General features: G+C 31.5%; 1 protein-coding gene across 1 annotated transcript in view; it reads left to right on the top strand.

Annotated features, from left to right (window-relative positions):
• Positions 1-23,561, top strand: part of moody (G-protein coupled receptor moody) — a 143,293-nt gene that overhangs the window by 75,227 nt on the left and 44,505 nt on the right. The window contains exon 3 of the mRNA XM_088227475.1: positions 20,329-20,469. Within this exon, the coding sequence (XP_088083601.1) occupies positions 20,329-20,469 (141 nt within the window). The remainder of the gene's footprint in view (positions 1-20,328; positions 20,470-23,561) is intronic.

Genomic DNA, 23,561 nt, shown 5'->3' with positions numbered 1-23,561 from the left:
ATGCAGTCGCCTATCCCTAGGCTTCACAGATATGGTAATCCGTATGAAAACGAGGCATATATATTTGGTTCTGGACTCGATAATTATAAAACTAGTCTGATTTCTTGTTAATTGTTGAGTTGATTTTTCTCGCAATTTAATTCTTAAGCTTTTCTGCATGTTTAAAAATATTTTTTTTCTTTCATGTTTACATATTTTTTTCGTCAATACTTTTGGTTACTTACGTGTATTTATAAACAATATTTTGAGTTTGCCCAAATTTTTATAGACAAAGTCTGGATTCAACTCCCTGGGGAGCTGTTCATATTAACATATAACAACAGAGAAAAAGAACATTTTAGAGAAGATAATATAGAAGTCTAGGCATCTAAAGGACTTATGACCGCTCATTAGCTGGTTTTTGTGGCCACTTTACACACTGAGTAACATTCACCATTCTGCCCATATTTGGACATCTATATTCCTTCAATTCTTTCAATTCGTTTTAGAATAATCTACCCACTAATGTTAGAGACTTAAGTCAAGATTGAAATGTCACTATCTAAATATTCAAGTTGTTCCTTTATCCTTCTTCTTTCTTTCCCATCCCGTTTCCTCTCTTAATAGTATAGTGTTAATTTTTTGTATATATATTTTTTTTAGTGAATCTTTGTTTTTAATTTTGTATAAAATCATAAGATTCAATATGTCCATGTACTTGTAATTTTCTCAAACTCAACGGTTTGGGTAGGTAGGAAAAAATTGTCTTAAGGCAATATGCCCGCCCTTATATGCATATATATGGTTTATGTATACAAAGTGTTAAGAAAATAGATAAATGACAGGTCATAAACCTTGTAAATTCCTAGCCTTTCATTATCCCTTCTCTAAAATAATAAGACAGATAACTAACTTAAAAAAATATTTAAAGAATTTTGTCAATATTTTCAGATCGTTGAGAATGTAGTACGTGGGCTTTCAAAACAGTACCAAAACTTTCTACGAGAGCTTCTAGTTATCCTAAAATGATCTTTGCGTACTCTTGTGAACCGCGTACTTTTGAAGCACCTTCCCCTTATAAAAAATAACATAAAATCGTAGATTGTGAAACGACACAAATTTCAGATTAACAAATTGCATATTACAAATCCCTAAGTACTAAACATACCATACATATCTACACAAATAACATCAAGCCTAATAATGGACGCTGTAGTGCGATTAAAGAAACATTGGAAAATAGTGCAAACGACACACGGCATACCAACTCAAGTAAACTCATTAAGTAGCTTCCCTATTTTTTATCTGTTTGCTTCCCGATTTACATTGTTTCAACTTCAAGCAATTTTTTTTATCCTTTACTATCGAAGAAAATGACTTAGACCTGTATTATTAAAATACTCGGAAAAACCCCACAGGGCCGTGACCTAGGGTTAATAACCCATAATAAAAGACTACGACCAAAAATTTATTTATCCAGCCAAAACTGTATTCAGAACTAGACCAATAGTATTCTCAATTTGAGATATATTGTTCTCAAATATGATTAATAATATTCTCAAGTTAAGATACAGACTATATCTTAGGAATGATTACATACAGTGACGGTCACAGAAATTGATCGCCTAATATTTTAGGCTTCATGTTACGTGTGACTAAGGAATTCAAAAACGCACTTTAAAGTTGATGTATACTTCATTAGTGAGAGGCCAGTTTTAAAGTATAACTCTACAATATGGACTCCTTACTACAACTGTCACCAAAATTCTCTTGAAAGAGTCCAAAAAAATTCTTACGGTATATAAATTTTAAACTTAGAATCAGTTATGAATTTTTAAATTACGATTTTTTACTAAAAACATTAAATCTGTTAAAACTTAACGATAGAAGAAAAATTATAGACCTTTTATATGTATTCTTAATTGTATATTCAATATTGGATTGCCCTGAACTATTATCTCTCATCAACTTCAGGGTGCCTGGAAGAATGACTAGACAGGTGCCACCGTTTTGTAGCAACAATTTACGGACAGTGTATAATTGTAATGCCGTATTAAATAGACTTCATGAACTCGGCAATAGTTTTTCCCAAGTATATGATATATTTAGTGTAGGGTATTGTTCCTATAGAACAAACCTTTTGAACTTTTTCAAAGATGGTGAATGGTAATTATATTTATTTATTCATGCATTTCATAATATATACAGTTTTTTGTTCACTTTGCCCAGCTGTATGAAACAATACTTATGATTTTCTTGTTGTATTACTGTTGACTCGCGCCAATTATTGCAAGAGAGAAATAAAAAAATAAAAAATTGTCAATTGGTCTGGGTTTTGTCGTGTATTTTTCATAACTTTTTTCTAAAACTTCTGTTTTCCACCTACTGACAAGCTTCTTAAATAGAGGCTTAGCGGGTTATTCTTTTAAAAATAAAATATAAAAATATTATAAAATTTTTAATTTATTTAACTTATGTTGCAGTAGTTTTATATATATACATTACTGTAAATTCAATAAATCTATTTCCTAATCATTCGATCAGATTAATTAACAATCCATTATAAAGTAAGCCACTCTCACGGTATGAGCGCCATTAGCCTATCCAATGGGGCGTACCAACTCATATAGATTTCCCGCCAAGCGGAAGTCCGCCATTGTCAATTGGCGCGAAACTATCAGACCATATCCGGTTTGTCGTTGCGAACCTAGGTGCGCTGTCGTCAGTCAAAAAATATTTTTAGTTATTTTATTCAACTAAACAACAAAACCTGGGTTCGATTCCTGGGGGGATCAATATGAAATATTTGTTCATGAGGTGATTTAAGAAGATACGTGGTCTGACTTTTTTTTCATACAAACGTATTCCCGTATTTTCTCCCCTGGATTATGGCACTAGAGCGATGATTTTTGGACACACTATAGATACTTACTATCGGCGTGTTTTTATTGTTTGTTTTTTGAGAAATAATCTTTTATAGAAGCTCGGAGCACCTAAAAACATTTATAAGTGTCCAATTTTAACTGCTGTCTTCGGAAAAAATATTTATACTCTATATTGAGGAGATCTTGAGATGTAGGGACGACGTGTTGGCTTCTGTCCATACATCTTCCTCCCACTCCTTAATCTGCGTAGAGTTTGTATTCCTTAAGAATATTTATAATAACTTTCCTCTATTCGCAACTGACAGAGAGTCCCCTAGGACAGCTGCGGGCGGATGGAGGGCTTCAGGATCCTCTTAAATGCTGTATTTGGGCAACGGTATACAAATATTATAATTATTTTGAAGAAAGCAAAACCTGCCAACATAGAAAAAAAAATCTGAAACTCTTTGAAACAGAAAAACCATGTTCAAATACCTATTCATTGAATTGCTTTCCACCCCATATCCTCTTAAAAGTTTTCTATTATATTTACTTATATTTATCTGTACCTGGACTGGTTCAGAAGCGTAGGACTGATCACTTTACCTTCCCGTAACAAACAATCGAGATACTCTGCAGTTACTTTACCAATGCATCAACCAGTCTATCAACCAACCTAATTAACTCCACGCAATGTGAAAACCCAATCCTACATACTAGGACAGCATCCTTAATAACACACCACGGCGGCGCACTATGGACAATAAAGGTCGATTTCGGATCAAAAGTCAACAACTCTTTTACTTTTAGAGGTATATCGAAAAAAATACACCAAAACAAAAAATTTTGAAAGGCTTCAAATAAAATCAATTTTATTATAATTTTTCTATTTTCATACAGTAAAATATTAAAAATAATATCGAAAACATAAAAAATGGTGTTCATTTGATTATTATTTGTATACAAACTAACTATTATAATATCGATGGGTTATTATTATAAAATGACAAATATCTAACAAAAATATCAATAAATGATTCAATAATGAATAGCAAACTAATTCGAAAATATTTTTCATAAATAGTATACATTTGAAACCGCCATACATAGCGGTTTTTGGTTTTCTGACTTTTATCACATTTTTCACAATAATTCATGATAGGTAAATATTGGCAGCTAATTTTTATAAATGTTTTTGATAAAAACTTAGACTACAAAATAACATTAAATGTGGAAAGACGTGGATGCCTGTCAAAAGTCTCGATGAACTTTTTTAAAAATTGTAAAAATATTATTTTATTGCATTATTATTTTAATGTATATATAATGAATTTTTTGAAATGTTTTAGTTGTTTTATAATACTTAAAAGAACAACTTTTCAGATATTTTAAAATACTTTATATCTATTCCTACAAAGTTTAATAAGAAATTAACTTTTGTCAGAAAAGTGAATAGATTTAAAATGGTATCCTTAAAAAATACAGCTTGTGGCATTGAAAAAAAAAAGTACGATATTTTCTTAATTTAAAATTCCAACATTAGTTTGACTCTTAAACAATTTAAAAAGTATATTGATATGTGTCAGTATCAATATTGGTAAAAATCACTTATGATATGCCGTTGTTCTACCATTTTCCATATTGTGGCGAAGGAGCAGCCCACCCGACCCCCGACCCCCGACCGATACGCACCCCTAGTCCCACTCGTTAGTGTATTAATAGATAAACTCTCTTCCCTTTTACGGAAATAGACAAAATATGACTTGAGTTCCGTTTTGCATTGTCAAAATGAAGATCATCCGAATTAAATTCCGATAGAACAAAAAAACAATGCGCATTTAGACCCCTCGAAGGGCATCCAATTTTTCCACCAATGCGCTTGCAAATTTTACAAGTTTAACAAAATTGATCGGATTATTGAAGAAATCTGAATTTCATGGCGGTCATTGTGGTCTAGTATTTTATCAAAATATCGTGAAAAAGCTGCGAAGCGTGAGCGGGCGCAGTACAATTTTTACGCTGGATTAATCTTAAAAATTCACCGATCACATCAAAATGCGTCGTACTAGTTTGTATGACAAAAACGAGTTAAGCGTCGAAAATGGCTGAAAATGGCCGAAAATTGACATAATAATTATTAACGTGTGTACATTGTGTACTGAGCGTTCAAATGTTTAATTACCCATTGTTAAAATGCTTGACGGTGAACCAAGTTAATATACTAATTTCGGTTTTGTTGGTAGGCACACTATAAATTGTTATATGAAATTCTATGAAAACTTATTATTACACATACATGAAGCCGAAGTAATTAAATATTTGAATAGACTGTTTCAATATTAAGGAAAAAAAGGCTCTTAAAATTATTTATTTAAATTCTTAAATCTAAAATTCAGTTTCAATGTTTTTTAATCAAACCTCGTATATATTGGTTTGTACCCTTTCAGACTTGAATGAATTCCTGGGGATATACGAACGTACTTTTTATTTTGTGTGTCATCATCATCATCATCATTCCCTTCCCTCACCTAATGGTGCATAGGGCACTGAATTGGCTCACCATTCGCGCGTCTTGATCATTTTTGTAACGTGAAGGTAAGATGATCATATTGATCATTCTTAAGCTTCGAGTGCCAGTCCAGGGACTATAAAATATTGTTGTGTAATACCTATTTTAATAAATATTTCATGTCAATCATATCAGGTAGCTAATGCTAAATCAGAATTAACGATGTTGTCACAGATTGGTTTGAGGTCACCGCCGGAGTTCGCCAAGGTTGCGTCCTTGCACCGTTGCTTTTTCTTATATATATACATAATCTTATCTCTTAAATTCTATAACATATAAAAAGTTTTATTTTTGTAAAAAAAATGAAACATGTGCACCGAAAATATGTTACAAGTAGAAAAATAATTTTTTTTCCAAATAAAAGAAAATCACAAAAAATCAATACAAACAACCACGTTCTAAAAGTCAGATTTTGAGCATACGTCTTTCTCTTGAGCCTGATACGAAACTTTTGCAAAAAACAAAACTCACGATGCTCGTTAAACAAGTTATGAATAAATTTGTGACATGAGCATTTGCAGTGGTGAGTCATTCTTCAAATCAAGACGTTCAATTTTTATTTGATCTCTTTGATTAGTGTCAAAAAACTTGCGATAAAAGAGGCGAAAACAAAATTACATACAGCAAAAATAAATAAGTATGGATCATCAACAACAAAAAATAGAATAATGAATAATAATTATTATATGCGAAGTACAAAATGGAGAATATCGTTTTGTGATAAAAGTAATCAACAATGTTTTCTTATACCCGTATGCAGAGACAAACCTTAAGGTGAGGAACGTACATTCTATTGTCTTCATCTTCCGGTTATTCTTTGCATTTGAAATTAGAATGTACTTTCCTCACCTTAAGTTTTGTCTCTGCATACGAGTATTAGACAATTAGATTTCAAAAATAATGTTTCACTTTCAAGTAGGACTGAGTCCGCTAATTTTCACAAGATCCAAAACTCGGCGTATCATGTTGGCTATGAGCTTTCTCTATTAAATTGTTATTCACCTAATTGATTGCCCAGAAATTGTTAGCAGCATTTCATATCGAGTCTCTGTCCGTAGAACTCGTCAATCTGTACTTTTCGACATCCCTAACTCAATGACTAATTATATGGAAAATAGCACTCTTCGAAGAATACAGATTACCTATTATGACTGTTTTAGTGACATCGACATAAATACTATAGTTTTATCAGATCTTTAAATTTATCTTTAAGATTTAACTTTTTTAATTTGAACTTTATAGCACCCACTTTTTTCCTATACATTTTTTCGCATATTGTTATCCTTTTCTTACGAGATAGTTACGTATAAACAACTCCTCTAACATATGGTATAGGTTTGCATATTCGGCCGCATTCCAATGCGATGCCCTCCGGTCACCCGCGCTAACCTCAGGCCCCGCGAGACCCCTAAATTTCTCATCCCCCCCTCGATTTTGGCCTTTATAAGGCGGATTTCTAGCCCCAGAAGTCAGAGTATTCCGGGTCGTCCTCTAATCTTTCTGCTTACCTAACTTCTTGGTACTTTTTGGTAAGGACACCCACTCGGGGCTCTCCTAGCGAACCAGCTTGCTTTCCTTTTCTGGAACTCTTTGGTACTAGAATACGCCCTGGCTCTCATCCCGTACAGTCATATTACACTGTCAACCCTTGCTAACCTAGTTGCTTGCCTTGTTTGGCACCTCCGGGTTCTTTGGTCAGACATATAATTTGAGCACTCGAGATCCTATTAATTGATCCCGAGTACCTACTCAGTGAGGTACGAATGCTAGCTGTTAGGCCCTTTAGCTAACTTCTGAATACGGTGCGAGACATCATATTACTAGGAAGAGAAAGTTGGGCTGTCTTAACACCATATTTCCCTTTGCCCGGGCCATTCTGAGTCGTAAATCAGTTCCGTGTCGTGAAACAATATCCCCACTGCCTCTCAATCTGTGAAGTCAGTGCTTGTCAACCCGTGCAACCAACGATATTGTATTAATTTAATTTTCTAGTGCTTGTACTAGATGTAATGCATGAAATAAGTCAATAAACATCTTTAAAATATAACCAGACGTGTTATAACTGTTAATATAAATTTAAATTTTGAATTTTAATTATTAATTTTTACTTTAAATTTAAACTTTTAATTTCAGCTCTACATTTTTACTTATTCATAAGTTCATCTATTGCCTGCATTTAATTCATTATTGTTGGTTGTGAATTTTTACTAAGAAATATAAATGTTCATGGAAGCAGAGAGAGATGAGAGGAAAGTATAGTTGGAGCTATACAATGTCTTCTTTATTTTATGTACTTTTTAGCTAATATTTATTTATTTATATTTTTTTAGAATTCAATTATTTTTCCCTCTCCTTCTGCATTCGTAATAAATTAATGTGAAATCTGTAATTGGTCTTACTTTTTTTAATTGTTCTTTTGTACCTTGTATTTATATAAAGACTATGATTTCCTGGCTAAAAAAATAAATAAATATTGTATTACCAATGTTGTTATTAATATTTACCACGGTTCTACTATCATAAAAATTAATTTATTTTGTGGAATGTTATTTATACCACTGTGCTTCAAAGACATAAAACATCGTACAGTTATTTATTTTATGTCTAAATTTTGACATTTGCTTGACTTTTCGTTGGTCTTTTTTTTGCTTTTGTTTTCTTTGATTACTTTTAAAACCTATTATTTATTACATACTTATTGTAAGGAATGTAGGTATATTGTTGGTGACAACAATATATCTACAGTCGTCTGCATACCCACACAGCTTGGCAAGTCATTCTAGATTTGTCTCTCCTAGTAAACAGTCGCTCTCTAACCACAGTAATATAAGCATTTAGAATAAACCACAGCCAAATACAATAAGTCTTATTATTGAACTTCACATACTACCATATGGTATAGGATATAACACTTACATTTATGCATGATTTCCTTAGTAAACAAAAAAATAAATATTATGAATACTAAACAAAAAAATATTTAAGAAATCTAACCAATACAACAACCCTTGCGTGAACTTCAAAAACAGGGAAATGACGCATACAAAGTTGCTCAAAGAATTCAATCTAATGACGAATAGAAAATACGAAACAAAAAAATTGGATGCATAATGCGTCTGAATTTGATAACTTAATAAGTTTAATGTTAGTTATAACTAGTTGTTCAATTAAAAAAAAAATATATCTCTCTAAATAAGTACAAAACATTACATTACATGATATCATCCGTGTTCATGTTCATTTTATGTCACAACGTATTAATTAGCATACCGGGACACCAAATACGTACCAAGATGTCAATATTATTGAGTATTACTTTAACTCCGAAGGTAATTTGACAAATAAAATAAATTAGCATTCTTACACTATCAGGTGGGACGTGCGAACAACAAACATCCTTTTTGGAGGTACCAGATGGATTTATTTACACTCATAGGGCTTTTACATGTACAAATTATTATTTTTTTATTTAAATCATAAAAAAATATAAATAATTTGGCAGACTCATTGCCACAACAAAAACTTCCAGCCAATCAAAATACAGGCTATAAAATATTAATTTTATATTTGAAGCACTAATTTTGTGATTATTCATTATAATAAAATAAATAAAACAACTTTGTATAAAGTTTATATTTAAAGCACTTACTTTGTGGTTATTCATTATCATAAAAGTGTAAGAAAAAACCACTTGATTTATTGGATCCACGTGTGGTGTTTAGTGAACATGATAGATATAAAATAAAAAGGAATCAATTCATTAGTTACGTAAACCTTGACAAAGAAGCTTGTTTGCTTTGAAACCGGTGGGTGAAAAATAAAAATTAGTGGTTAAAAACAAAGTTGTATTATTTATTTTATTAAAACAACTTTGTTTTTATATATCGGGTTGTGGTCCTGTAGCTAGTGTCTCGGACTCACGGACCAAAGGTCTGTGGTTCGAATCCCACTCTACCCCAACTTGATTTCATTTTCTAATAGTAAGTTGTTTTCAACTCGTTGAAAATGGAAATTACGCTAAATTTAAAATAGCGTAATCTGCCAGTCTAAAAGTTATAATATTATGTTATACGCAACTACTATGGGGAGCAGGATATCAAAATGACAAAAACAGACTACAAAGACAACAAAATAAAATATTAAAGTAAGTATATGACCTTCCCTATTTAACTGCAACTGGAGAACTTTTTAAACAAACTAAGCAATTAAATATAACTGAACTCTTTCAACTAGAATCATTAAAATTTATCCATAAATTAGCCACTAGTGTAATTGTAGACGAAGAACTAAAACTTGGAAAAAAGTGTAGTCAACATGGACATAATACGAAAATATCAGACAAATACTATACACAACGTTCTAAAACAAGACAAGGACAATCAAGACTAATGAACCAGGGACTGAAATTATACAATAATCTACCAGACAAAACTAAACAAAAGACTCAGACAAACTTCTCAAAAGATGTTAAAAATATCATTTTGAACAACAGAGTATGAATGAAAAATGTATATATTATTTTATGTAAAATGAATGTAATAATCCGTAAGGGTTTATAAAAAAAAAATCAAAAAAAATAATATATACTTTAGCTACAAAAAACTTTAAAGTATATTTTTTAAAAGAAACCCCTTTAAAAAGTATTGTTTTTATCTAATTTATGTATTTTTATTATTGCGCGATTAAAAAAAAAAATTCGTTTTTAAATGGCGAAATCGTATGATTTCCTTATTTTGCTTTCGTTTTACCAGACTACAGCCTTAATGCGCTGATTGCACAATATGCAACGTATTCGATTAAGGGGTGATATCCTAGCTTAAATCAACACAAGTCTCCTATAAAGGGTTCAGATACGTACAATTTTTGTAATTTTAAAATTTGCAACCCTTCAAAGTCCTTAAGAAGCCAATCGACTGTTTTTAAATGAAAATCAAAGTTTTTCTCGCGAACAGGTGTACAAATATCTTCATAAAATTAGTATTCAAGAAATTAATATTCTCGGAAGGTAGTGTTTTAAAAAGGAAATCGTGTAAAGGACGACCTATTAAATCCTTTATGAATAAAATGGTCTGGAGAGAAAATGCAATGCCGTGACTTTTGCGTATTAAATTCTTGACTTTTTAAAAAGAATCTCATTTAAGTCACTCTTTTCAAAAGTGCAAGAAGTCGGGAAAAATACATAAGTGTATATTTTATCGAAGAATCTTTTCTGAATTGAAATTCGTCTTTTGAAATGAACAAGAGTGGATAATTTGTGATATTTCCAATAGGCATCAAGGTATTAATAACCTATTTAGTTATATTAATACGAGTTGTAATTTCTTTTTGTATTTTTTCATTACTGTGCCGTCATCAGCAAAAAGGTAGGTTTTTTTTTTTACATTTGAAGCCCTAACTTTATGGTTATCCATAATACTTAAATAATAATTTAAAAAAAATGTTTTTAGGCACTTTTCTTTATTTTTCGTATGATTAGAATATAAAATAAAATAGAATAAGAATCTTTATAAAACCATTTATTTATTTTTACATAAACGGCATAAATTGCAATGTTTTGAGTTTGCCCAAATTTTTTTAGACAAGGACTGTATTCAACCCCCTGAGAAGTTGTTAATAATAACATATTACAACAGACATGAAGAACATTTTACAGAAGGGAATATAGAAATCTAGGCATCCACAGGGCTTATGACCTATCATTGGCTGGTTTAAGTGGCTACTTTACTCTCCGTCTAACATTCACCATTCTGCCTATATTTGAACATTAACATTCTTTCGGCTCTTCTGTTTGTTGACGTTTGTGAAATTTACGAGATGAAACCCCCAAATATAACTAAATGTGAGATCAGTGTGAACGGAGATATTCTGAATCAGGTAGAACGATTTGTGTATCTGGGAAGTATGTTTACTAGGGATGGAAAGGCCGAGAAAGATATTGAAAGGAGAGTGAGTGCCGGAAACATGGTGAACGGTGCACTGAAATCTATTTTGGCAAACAAATGTTTATCGCAGTAGGCTAAACGAGCAGTTCGCAATAGAGTTCTAGTGCCATCTCTAATGTGTGGGAGCAAATTATAGAATTGGAAAAATGATGATGAAAGTAGGTTAAGTGCTGTCGAAATGCGATCCCTCGGGCGAATGTGTGGCAAAACGATGTATGATAGGTGCACAAATATCGAGATTCGTGAACTGTGTAAGGCTGAGATATGCATCATCGACAGAATAAAGAAAGGGTGCTGCGTTGGTTTGGACATGTAAAGGATCTACGATGCGAATGTTGATGAATGAAGAAAACGATGAAGGCTGAGAAAGACATGGCGCGATCAAGTCCATCAAATACTTGAAGATGGACATGAACAAGTAGAAATAATTGGCGTGCGTGCATGAAAAGATGTATGAATGTAGAGGAAGCGAGGTATGTATGCAAAGATAGAGTGATATGGCGTTCTATCCTCTCTGCCTACCCCTACGGGGAAACGGCATGATGGTTTGTTTTGAAACCTTTTTTGTTGCGGATGAGATTAATTTGACTGAATTATTTTATATTTATTTAATCCACCTGGTTTAATAAGAAGCATAACAATTGAAAAATATTTTCAGGCGTTGCCTAGTATGTAGGTTGTAAGGAATGCAGGTATATTGTTGGTGACAATAATATATCTGCAGTCGTCTGCATACCCACACAGCTTGGGAAGTCATTCTAGATTTGTCTCTCCTAGTAAATAGTCGCTCTCTAACCACTCTATAATAAGTATTTATAATAAACCACAGTCAACTACATAAAGTCGTATTACTGATCTTCATATACCATTATAGGGTATAACATGGGTGAAATAATTCAATCAAATGAATTTCACCCACAACAATAAAGGTTGCAGCTCTTTATCTTGACAAACGTATCATTTTGAATCCTTACTGTTTAAATATAAATACATAAATATCGATCTCAAAGATGTCACGAATGCGAAGAATCCAGTAACTGGTAATTCAAAATTCGTGGATGTAAGAATCATTCGCCATTTATTTTTATTATTATTATTATTGTTAGTGTAATTACCAAAAAAGGTTTTTCCTCCGCATTTTGTGGTTCGTTTCAGGAAAATTGAATTTATTAATTCAGCCATTTTACTCACATTGTCCGCATATTGAATAGCTTATGTAAGTAAATTTGCGTGTTCATTGTCTCGCAGTTAAATTGAAGAACTGCCGACCCTCGTCACTTGTGGGTTGGAGTTTAACCTTCCGTGATCTACAAGAATATAACGCTGGAGCAAATAGTGGTGAAAACCTCCCCATTTACACCTTCTTGTCAAATCAAATTCAGCCACTGTAGAAATCTATAGTTTGGTATATATGAGTTTGAGTTACATCAATTTTTGAGAAATGTATTTATTTATTTGTTCGGATATATTACTCCGAGTCCGGTAAAATTATCAGATCATTTCGAACTTTAATACTCGTTATTTCTTTAACTTGGTGTAGTAAAGTAGTGACACTCATTGACGCTAGATGTCACTACTACGCTAGCCATGTGACGTGAGAGTGGCTGGAGCCACGTAAGCTGTAACGTAGCAATCGGCTTTGTCAACGGTAATTATTGAGGGTTACTCAGATTCAGACTTCACAGTTTTTAAAAAAAATTATATAGTAGTCGCTTTATTATTTACCTTTCTATACAAGGTTTAAAAAATTGATTTTTCTGCAATTTAATTTCTTTAAATTTATCTAAACTTTTGAGATAAGGAGGGACATAATAATGTGGGCCAATCAGGAACTTCTCAGCATTTGCTCATGTGGAGAGGAAACTACTCAAAACTCTTCAGGAGAAGCCGGCCTGTTGACTACTGTCAACAGGCCTTCCGTTTCACTAGAGGAGTGCTCGGCATTTTGTTTCCTATTTTGGTTTATTTACCAATTGCCTGGACTATATTGACCATGTATGATACTACCTCTCGTAGGAGTTCTTTATTACCTATCACCGATGAGATGTCGAATAGATCTTCACCCAAACCTCTGCATCGCGCCTCCAGCTGTTGTCTTTGAAAGCTGAAAAAGGGGCAATGCATTAACAGGTGAGGGACATCTTGAGGAGTTTTATAGTCGCATGGGCAGCTGTCAATCTAACATAACTACGCATGTAGCTCATAAACCCACCATGACCCGTAAGCATCTGGGTGAGCTTGTAGCCAGAACCTTCATAGTCAAAAGACGTATTCGTCATAAAAAACTAGTATTTCCATATTATTATTTTTTCTTTTCTGACCATCGAGTCATTAGATTTAGCAAAGTTGTTTTAAATTTATGGTGACGATATATTAAAATATATATTGTTGGTCAGTTTGCATTACTGCCAGTCAAAATGTTTGGATAATTTATGATTTTTAGCTCTTATTGGATATTCCCTAATTATACCATACGTGTGGGACCAACTGTAAGCAAACAGCCTGAAGAAGAACAGTATCTACATAGAGTTAAGAATAGTCAGGAAGGAGCGTAGAATCATATTTCCATATTCCATGCTCTATTTTCGCCGCTGGCATTCGTGATGTCACCGCGTAATGTTGCTTAATGGGAAAAAAATAATCATAACACAAATGTAAGGTAAAAAGAAGCAATTTGTTAATTTCTCTAAAATTGTATTGTGCACGTGGAAACATTGATTGACACAACAAAACAGATAAGTAAAGGGTCATTTAAAAAGAGTAATTCAATGAATGAACTTTGAACTTACAATATAAAATAAATTTTATTTTACATTAAACAGATATTTTTATATCATGTTAAATAATATTTGATGTTTTAAAGATAATGTCGGTCAAATGTCCACGATAGAGTTGTTTAATCCGAGATTCAATTTTCATTAGTTCTCTCATTATATGAGCTAAGAAGGGTAAACAAATTAATACCCTGGTAACACATTCATTTTGTTGCTTTGACAATCTGACCGATGGGAAAATAATTCAATATGTAAGTAATGCATTTGTTACATACACATTAATTTGCTAATTACACATGAAATGTGATTGCATCCTGTTTCTTTAAGATCCTAGCAGTATTTTTACACTTTAAAGGGACACAACACGGCATAGTTGAATTCGAACCAGGAGTTGCGCACTGAGCGACGTCTACAAAGAAACTAATGGGTCAAAACGTAAACCTACTCATTTATGAGTAGTTTAGTCGCCTTCTGTTTGATGTGCGTATGCGGTTTCTGGACTATTCTTAATTCCATGAGTATTAGAGTAGGCCAATGATGTATGAAGTTTTTTTTTTTTAGATATCAAAGTGAAAGGGGTCTAAAAAGTTGTCTTTTGGATCGCATTGAACGTAAAAATTATTTTAAAAACTATTCCATACTACTTTTGGCCCTCAACAGAAGTTTGAAGTTTATAACTGTCTGAACATTTTTTTATTATCTATATTGATAAAATTATTTTTTTGTTCGTTAAGATATAACTTAATCACATTACAAATTCGAACACGTTTTAAAACTACCGAAATGCAAAAAATTTACACTCCGCGGAACTGATTCCGTTGAGCGCCTGACTAAAATTGACAAAAACAATGGCATAACTTTACTGGTCGTTGTTAAACAATCTATCGAGCGCTGTTATTTTTTAGTATACTTTTTTAATACGGTAATGCGATATTTTTTAATCGAATAATATAAGCTTGAAAACATAAAAAAACTTCACAAATACTCTGATCTGGAGCATACTATTGTATGGAAGCGAAACGTGGACTATCGGACAGGCTGAACGGGGGCGGCTGGAGACGTTTAAGATGTGGTGCTACAGGTTAAGTTAAGGATTTATTGGTCGGAACATGTTGGGAACACCGAGGTATTAAATGGAGCTGAGGAGTCTAGATGCTTTCTCACAAAAATTGCACAGCAGCGAGCCAAATGGATATGCCATAACATTAAATTCAATTCAATTCATTTTTCAATTAATTTATTTTAAATATAACGTATTACTTGTTTATTTTTATTACCTTGTACTTGTTTTTTTAATTTTTTACTATTATATCAAATTGCTTTGTAGTATTGGCAAATACGCATTTCATATATGCATATTTTTATTTCTTCCTTTTTCGCGATAATATATGCTAGCTTGTTTATTAATTTAACTTAAATTTGTCTTTCTTGCTAAACGTAACACTTTATTTACTGTTTTTGCTTTACAAAATTTATTTCATAAGCTTTGCATTTTTTGTTTATATGCTTACTGTTTTTTTATGCATACCTTTGTTATTATTGTTTTTTTTTTTTACTTTGTAAAACTTTTTATTACATCTTTTAGTATATTCTGTGTGTATTATTTAGTATGTTCGCATGTATTTTATTTTAATTTTTTGTAAATGCCTTTTGGGCGTTAATGAACAAAATAAATAAATAAATATACATTACAAACATATATTCAATACGTCCATATTATAAAAAAGAAAAAAAAAACACGAAAGAGACTCATGTCAAAGTAGTAGGAGAATCTTGCTCCGGGAAACCCCTTCGGATACATGGAACAGATCGATATCCAGAGCGATGTAGTTCAGCATAGCGGTAGCCCTTCCAACAGGCATAACCATAGGCAGGTTGGTCCTGAATATCGGAATATGAAACAATCTATGCTGAAGCTGTCTCAGGTAATTATTAGGAACATACAAACCAATGCTCATCATAATCTTAGAATTATCGATCATACCGCGCAACAAACAATGTGTAGTCAAATACACATTCCTTCTAGTCTCTAAACTGTTGTAGCCAAGCATACCCTGGAGAAACTCGGTCGGGTAGAGCCAAGGATAATACCCGCACTCTCTCATGTAGAGATATCTCAGAAACTTCTTTTGGATTTTCTCTATCATAAAAGAGTACTTCAGTTCAAATGGCCCCAAACCATCGAGCCACTCTCGAGTCTACTTCGCCTAACATAAGACTCGAACACACGGACCAGATTATCTCTGACATGCGTTGTAGCGGGTACGCCGAGTTAAAGAGACAAGCTGAGGATAGAAACGGATAGATGCAACCTTAGAGTATATACATCTTATACTCTAAGGATGCAACCTACACCTTAATTAAGTTAACGACTCCAAACAGCAGTTTGACAGTTGATATTTTTATATTTTTCATAATGCCTCATAAATACTATAGCAAAACAGGTTTTAGTTACGTCAAATCTTCCTTATTACAAGAAGCGTTTTTTTTTGACAATTCTTTTTTAATCTAAGGTTGAGGAAATGTACAAAGCACCGGAAATAATTAACAATATTTCAATTGACAACAATTCCTTAATTTATCGTTTTTGGTTAACCGTAATCTATGAATTGAATTTATTTGAAAAGTTTCAATTCAGTGAAGATAATTTATTTAGCTTCCTTAGGAAATAAATTTTATTAAGGGTCAATTCACTCAAAAGACAGAGGAATTTTGTAACGTATAACTTAACTAGGACGTCTTATTGGGTTCCCTGTTACATAATACATCAATAAATCTCGATTATATAAGTATTTTCAATGCTTCATTGGATGGAAAAAAATGTAGTGAGATGAAAAAGTAAAAATTGTAGAATGAACTCATTTATAAGCTGGATTTATATCAGGCTAGATTCATACTTGGCTCTATAATAGACAGGACAATATTGTCTTGTCCCAGCTCCGTGAACAGCTTCGGCAGTAGCTCATACGTGGGACGTTGCGAAAATGACACGCACGTGCTAAGGAAGTGGCTTTTATGTATTTTTTTATATACCAACGGTTCAAAGAACCTTTTACAATAAAAAGTTTTACATAAATAATCACAGCAGTGAACAATTCATTATGTAATATACAATATGAAATATAACTATATAATTCAACTTAATAATTAAAACTAAACAAATAAGTGAAAGTAAAATATTTTTTAAATAAACTGCAAAAAAGTAAAAAAGAAACATAACATATCTCTAAGATAACAAATAAAAGATAACAATTAACGTAAGAAAGTCTTATCTTCTAAATACAAATATAACAAAGTAAAATTGAGAATAATTTTACGTAAACACAAAGTACAATAATACTTTATAAATAATACGTTTTTTGGGGCAATATAAAAGCTTAAATAATTTTAATAACACCTTTATTTTATCTGTCCTACTGTCCTGTCAATGCGGTCGCATTCAAAGTATGTTACGTGTTGTGAGATTTCAATGTGTGTTATGTATTTTGTTAAATATATTACATGATAGCCAAATACTTTTTAAAACCCTAACAAAGATTATTTACTATCACTCCTCCCTTGCGAATATCTCTATGTGCCTGGTAAATGAAAGAAAGGTACGTGGAATTCTAAAAATGACTAGTATTAGATGTAAACATTAGTTTTATGCGTTTTTTTCATTTTTTTAATATTTTTTTATAAATCAGTATATTTTATAAATAGTACATGTTATTTTATCATATACAAATTTACTTTTATACATCTTGTAAATATTATAACTGTAACTCTCTAAAAAAGAGACAAGCCCTTGTCCTTCGAGAGTGACTTACATTGTTGTAGTTGTTTATTTATAAGAGCTTATATAATTTTAAATATGAGTAGTTACATGAGGAAAAAAAAAACCTTGGATACATAAAAAAAAACTTAAAACAATAATACACTCATACTAATTAAAATTGAATGAAGTTTTTACACTTCTTCAAAAAATTCTTTAAATTTCCTTTGAATTTATTTATTGATATTTTAGTTTTAATACTTTTTAATTCATTGGGGAGATTATTGTTTTTTTTATACCTTTAAAGACAAACCTTTTTTGACCATGAATTGTGTGGAATTTTGGGATTTTAATATTATTTTGGTATTTGAGTATTACTTATTCATCTCAAATTCTGTTCTTTTTTTCTTAAAAAATTTGCATAATAGAATTTATTTTGTAAATAGTTTCTACTGTATAAATTTTAATTAATCCATAAAAAATTTCCGTATTGAATATTGAGGGTTTCTTTAAAATTAATTAAATAATTAATCTTTTTACTATTTTAAAAGGGTTTAATATATTGGTATATGCACCACCCCATCAATAAGTAACAAAGATTGAACAGTCGAGTATTGAGCTATTTTTAAATTATTGATTTTTAAAATATTCTTTAATCTAATAAATATGTATTTACATTTTCTAATACGTTTAATTAATTCACTAATATGTCTTTCCAATTTAAGTTTTGGTCTATCTATCTATCTATCTACCAAGATATTTTATTTGATCTGTTGTATCAAGTGCCGAACATGTTATATCACAGTAAGTTTAATTGCAATTGCTTTGGTGAATAATTATTTTTGTTGCTGAATCTAAATTTGTTTTGTTAATTATAAATGAAAATTGTAAAAATTAAAAACATTAAAATTAACTTTAAAAATGAACACCAAAAATAAAAAAAAATGGTAAAGGGCATACGTCATTCGAAAAAAAAATTTCTGCTGATCAATATATTGTGTTTGAAACAAGCGTAGCTTATTTTAGAAGATTTAATTTAATTATTTTTGACCATTTTTAAATTTATTTTTTCCCGTACTCACTAAATTAACCAAGAGCTCAGGTTGTCTAGTGGTGTTAATAATCGGCCTAACTTCTGAATCTATATTTTTGCCTCGTTTGTTTATTTTGGAGCGAATGCCAGTGGTCCTTATAAATGATATTAAGAAAATTTTGAATTTATAACAACAAAATAATTTCCGACTCATTCCAACTCTACACAGGACTTAAGTTTCATGGAATCGGGACTAATAAGTGTCCTCGTATGTAAATGACTCGAGAATCAGGAAATAAATTCAATTTAATTTAAAATGTGTTAATAAAATTAAACATTATGTCAAGCACAATACAATAAGTAATTTAAAACAATGTTTAAAATAGTCATTCTTTTGCTACTTAATTGATGAAATAATTATTCTATTTTTGTATTTATACATATGTGCGTGCATTTTTTATTTCTTTATTTTCGGTTTTATTCTTTTAGATATTAAATTACACTTTGTAAAAAGTAAATTTCGTACTTTTATATAACTTCTATTATTAACAAATTACTGAATATTAGAGAATACCTTAAATAAGGGAATATGGATGTCTAGGCATTTACAGGGCTTATGACCTGTCATTGGCTAGTTTAAGTGGCCACTTTACACACTGTGTAACATTCACCATTTTGCCTATGTTTGAACTTGTTGAATTTGAATTGAATTGAATTTGTTAATCTTAATGACTCCCGAGGGGGTAAAATCCAGTCTTTTGTCTACAAACATTTGGACAAACTCAAATATTGTAATGAAACCAACTGGTCCAAGAAAAAGTTTAAAAATTGAAAAATTGTTTTCAGGCGTTGCCTAGTGTGTGAAATAATTCAGTCAGATGAATCTCTTCGCAACAATAAAGGTTTCAGCTCTTTAACTTCACTAAAATCAACAAATGGAAGAATTTAAGAAATATGGATGTTCAAACATAGGCAAAATGTGTGTAAAGTGGCCACTTAAACCAGCCAATAACAGGTCATAAGCCCTGCAAATGCCTAGACATCAGGTATTCTCCATCCCTGTTGTAATTTGTTAATCTTAATGACTCTTAATGGGGTAAAATCCAGTCTTTTGTCTACGAACATTTGGACAAACTCAAATATTGTAACTTCTATTGCATCTTTTAAAATATGTTTTTATTAGCTTACTTTTCAAACCTTTGTATAACTGCTACCTATTATTGTTTATAATCTTAATTATGTATTATATAAGCAAATTTGTATAATAAAATACATACGGGCATTTAATGTATAAAAAAAACACTGCGATTATGGTGCCAATGCCCGTTTTGTGAGGATAAGAAAGTGTAATGATATAATATTTATATCAAACAGCTGAGTTGTTCTAATCAGGTATTTTTCTTTTATTTTCAGGTTCTCTAGACCTCTGCTTACCACAGCGGCAGTTCTTACTGTCATCATTATGGTAGTCGGAGTCCTCGGGAATCTCTTGACGATAGTGGCTCTGCTCAAGTGCCCCAAAGTAAGAAATGTGGCTGCTGCATTTATTATCAGGTAAATTTATCCATTTTTACATGTCCGAGCGGACATAAAATACATTTTTGTTCGTAAAATAGAACCGGAATCATGGATAAGTGTTTACGATTCGCTGAGCCCTGGGTAAAAATACTGGAAATGGTAATCAAATTGAGATATTTTATTGTCTCTGGACTTGAAGTGTAAGACTGATTAAATAATAATAATATTCATGGTTTATTAACAAAAAAACTTTTTTTTTTATCTACTACATACACACTTAGGTAATAGATTTCTTTGGATCATGTCTAGTCTGCCTAACTAGGTATAACCTGTTTTAAGGCAGATATTTATACGCAAAATAAACAATAACATAGAGTAATAATAACCTAGATAACCATAGAGTAAAAGAACACTTAGGTGCTTAAATAATAATAATTTTTCTGAATTCGCAAACCATCTGATTGAAAATAAAATATAAAAATTGGAAAACTTAGAAATCTTAGAAAATAAAAAAGCGATTCATAATAAGAAAAAAAATATTAATAACCAAATAAACAATATTTCTTTTAGTCCTCTCCTGTCTAGCTTCGAAAGCATTGATATCAAATTTATACCATTGTAAGAAAAAAAAGACTTGATTTATTGAGTCCATGTGTACTATTTAGTTGACACGATAAAAATAAAATAGGAAATAATTCATTAGTTACGTAAACCTTGACAACATATTTATTTATTTATATACGGCCTAAGCCAATTGCAACAGTTACTTGAAGAAACATAAATGCAAGAAACTGAACAAAAGGAACATAAAACTATTTAGCAGAGACAAACAAGGGCAAAACCATAACAGTATACAATATATTAAAAAAAACGAAAGATCAAAAACTTTGAGCTAACCCATGCCAATCCAACTTTGACTTCTGGTGACACGGTTGGGAACATGAAAAGAAATTGATTGCAACAGAGATGGGGCATCACTTAAAGCATTTAGTATTTTGAAAATGCATATAAGGTCCATCTCAGTTCTACGTCTCTCCAGTGAAGACAGATTGAGAGATTGCTCTATTTCAAAATAAGAATAATTACCCCTTTGTAATCCGAGCAACCATGCCACTTTTCTTAAAAAACGGTGTTGGACAGACTCGATATGGTCAATATGAGTCCTGTAGAATGGAGACCAAATAGGAGAAGCGTATTCTAGATGGGGTCGACCTAGTGAGCAATAAAGAGTTTAAATGGTGTTAATATTTTTGAAGTCCGCCGTCACTCTATTGATAAAACCGAGAAGTTTGAGAGATTTGTTTACAATATTATCAATGTGTTCACGATAGGAGAGTTTACTATTTAAAGTAATGCCAAGATCCTTTATTGACAAAACCATTGAAAGGGAAGTATTTTTTAGTTTGTAGTTGAATTGTATAGGTTTTTTTCGTCGCGAGAAAGATATTATTTTACATTTTTCAATGTTAAGTTGAAGACAATATATAATAACATTACTACATTCTAGTTAATTTATTATACAGTTATACAATTTTTATTTATACTATTTATTTTTTAAGAATGTTTTTGAGTAAATTATTCGATTTTTCTCTACTTAAACCTAGTGACCAATTTTTTACAAATTTATTAAATTTAATCAGGGTCATGGTTTTGCAATGTTCGGGTAACATATTAAATACTTTGAGGCCCAGAAACCTAAAATTTCTTTACCCAAATTTAGAGTTTGTGGTAGACCCCATGACCCATCCTCTAGTTTGACTTCTGGTGGTGTGGGAGTGTTCCTTTTGAGATTTGGTAGAATAATTTGCTTTCACAAACATTATTATTCTAATAATATATAATTGCTTTATATCTAAGATCTCAAATTCCTCAAATAACTTGGCGCTGGGGTACCTGAAGGGCTTTTTAAAAATTATTTTAATTACTGATTTTTGAGCAGATTCAAGAGGTATATTGAATGTTTATTTTAATTATATGAAATATGTATGTAGTAGATAAATGAATTGTATTTTTTTGTTCATAAACCATGATTATTTTTATTATTTTTATTTTCTTACCTTTAATCTAGTAGCCGTGGTAATTTATAGGGATATTATGATAGTAAAAAGTATGTAAATGGTGCATGTCTGTGTGTGTAAGAGAAAGTTAATTCACCAATGAGGATGCTTAGTGTTTTTTTTATTTTATTTTATTAAAATAAAATTTAAAAGTAAAAAACCAAACCAAAAAAAATAAAATATTTATATATATTGTATTATTAGCGCTCTAATTTTATTAAAGTGTTGTATTTCTGAAATAACTCCGCGTGTGACCTTAGTTCTTCTCTGTCAGTTCTCCCGATTGGTTCGTTTAAGGTAAGCAAACCGGATATCCTTCACAGCTCTCATTTCATTGGTTGGTTCATATGAACCTGTGACGTCTTTCGAAGTATTGCGTTTTTATTAAAATATTTTTTTTTCGAAAATTTTCAAGAAACTTTGCCGTACAATTTAATGTTCTCATTTTTACCGCACACTAAAAACACATTTTTTGTTTCCGAAATCCCGTAGGGCTAAAGTTCCTTTTTTTACTAAGCCACATTTTTTATTGCACCACAACAGGCCATGAGGCCCAATTATAGTGGTGAATAACATCACACAACACCCAGGATTGAGAAAAGTCACTTTTTTTTACATTTTCTCACCAGGAATCGAAACCGGAACCTTCCGTGTATAAGTAAAGCGTCTTAACCACTACACCACAGAGGCCGTGGTGTAGTGTCATTATAATTAATAATTATAATTTATACTATTTATCATCATCATTCCCATTCTGCACCTAATGGTGCATATGGCATTGCATTGATACACCAACCTTTCTTATCTTAATTATTTTGGTTACATGAAGGTAATATTATCAGTTTTACGCTTCAGATACCAGTCCAGGGACTATTAAATATTCTAGTGTAAAAACACCGTTATAAATAAATAATTCATATGAACCATGTCGGGAATCGAACCCTAAACCTCTTGCATGGTAGGCATATGCGCTGACCAGTACACCACGAGGCCGAATTTATATAATTACTAGCTGAAAACAGTCTTCTAGGCCTCGTTCAATCGGCCCTATGGGGCTTAGTTGATCGAGCC

This window comes from Micrasema longulum, unplaced genomic scaffold (genome assembly GCF_059751315.1).
Source record: "Micrasema longulum isolate JH-2025_06_02 unplaced genomic scaffold, ASM5975131v1 h1tg000507l, whole genome shotgun sequence".
NCBI lineage: Eukaryota > Metazoa > Arthropoda > Insecta > Trichoptera > Brachycentridae > Micrasema > Micrasema longulum.
This window is presented reverse-complemented; position numbering and strand designations above follow the sequence as displayed.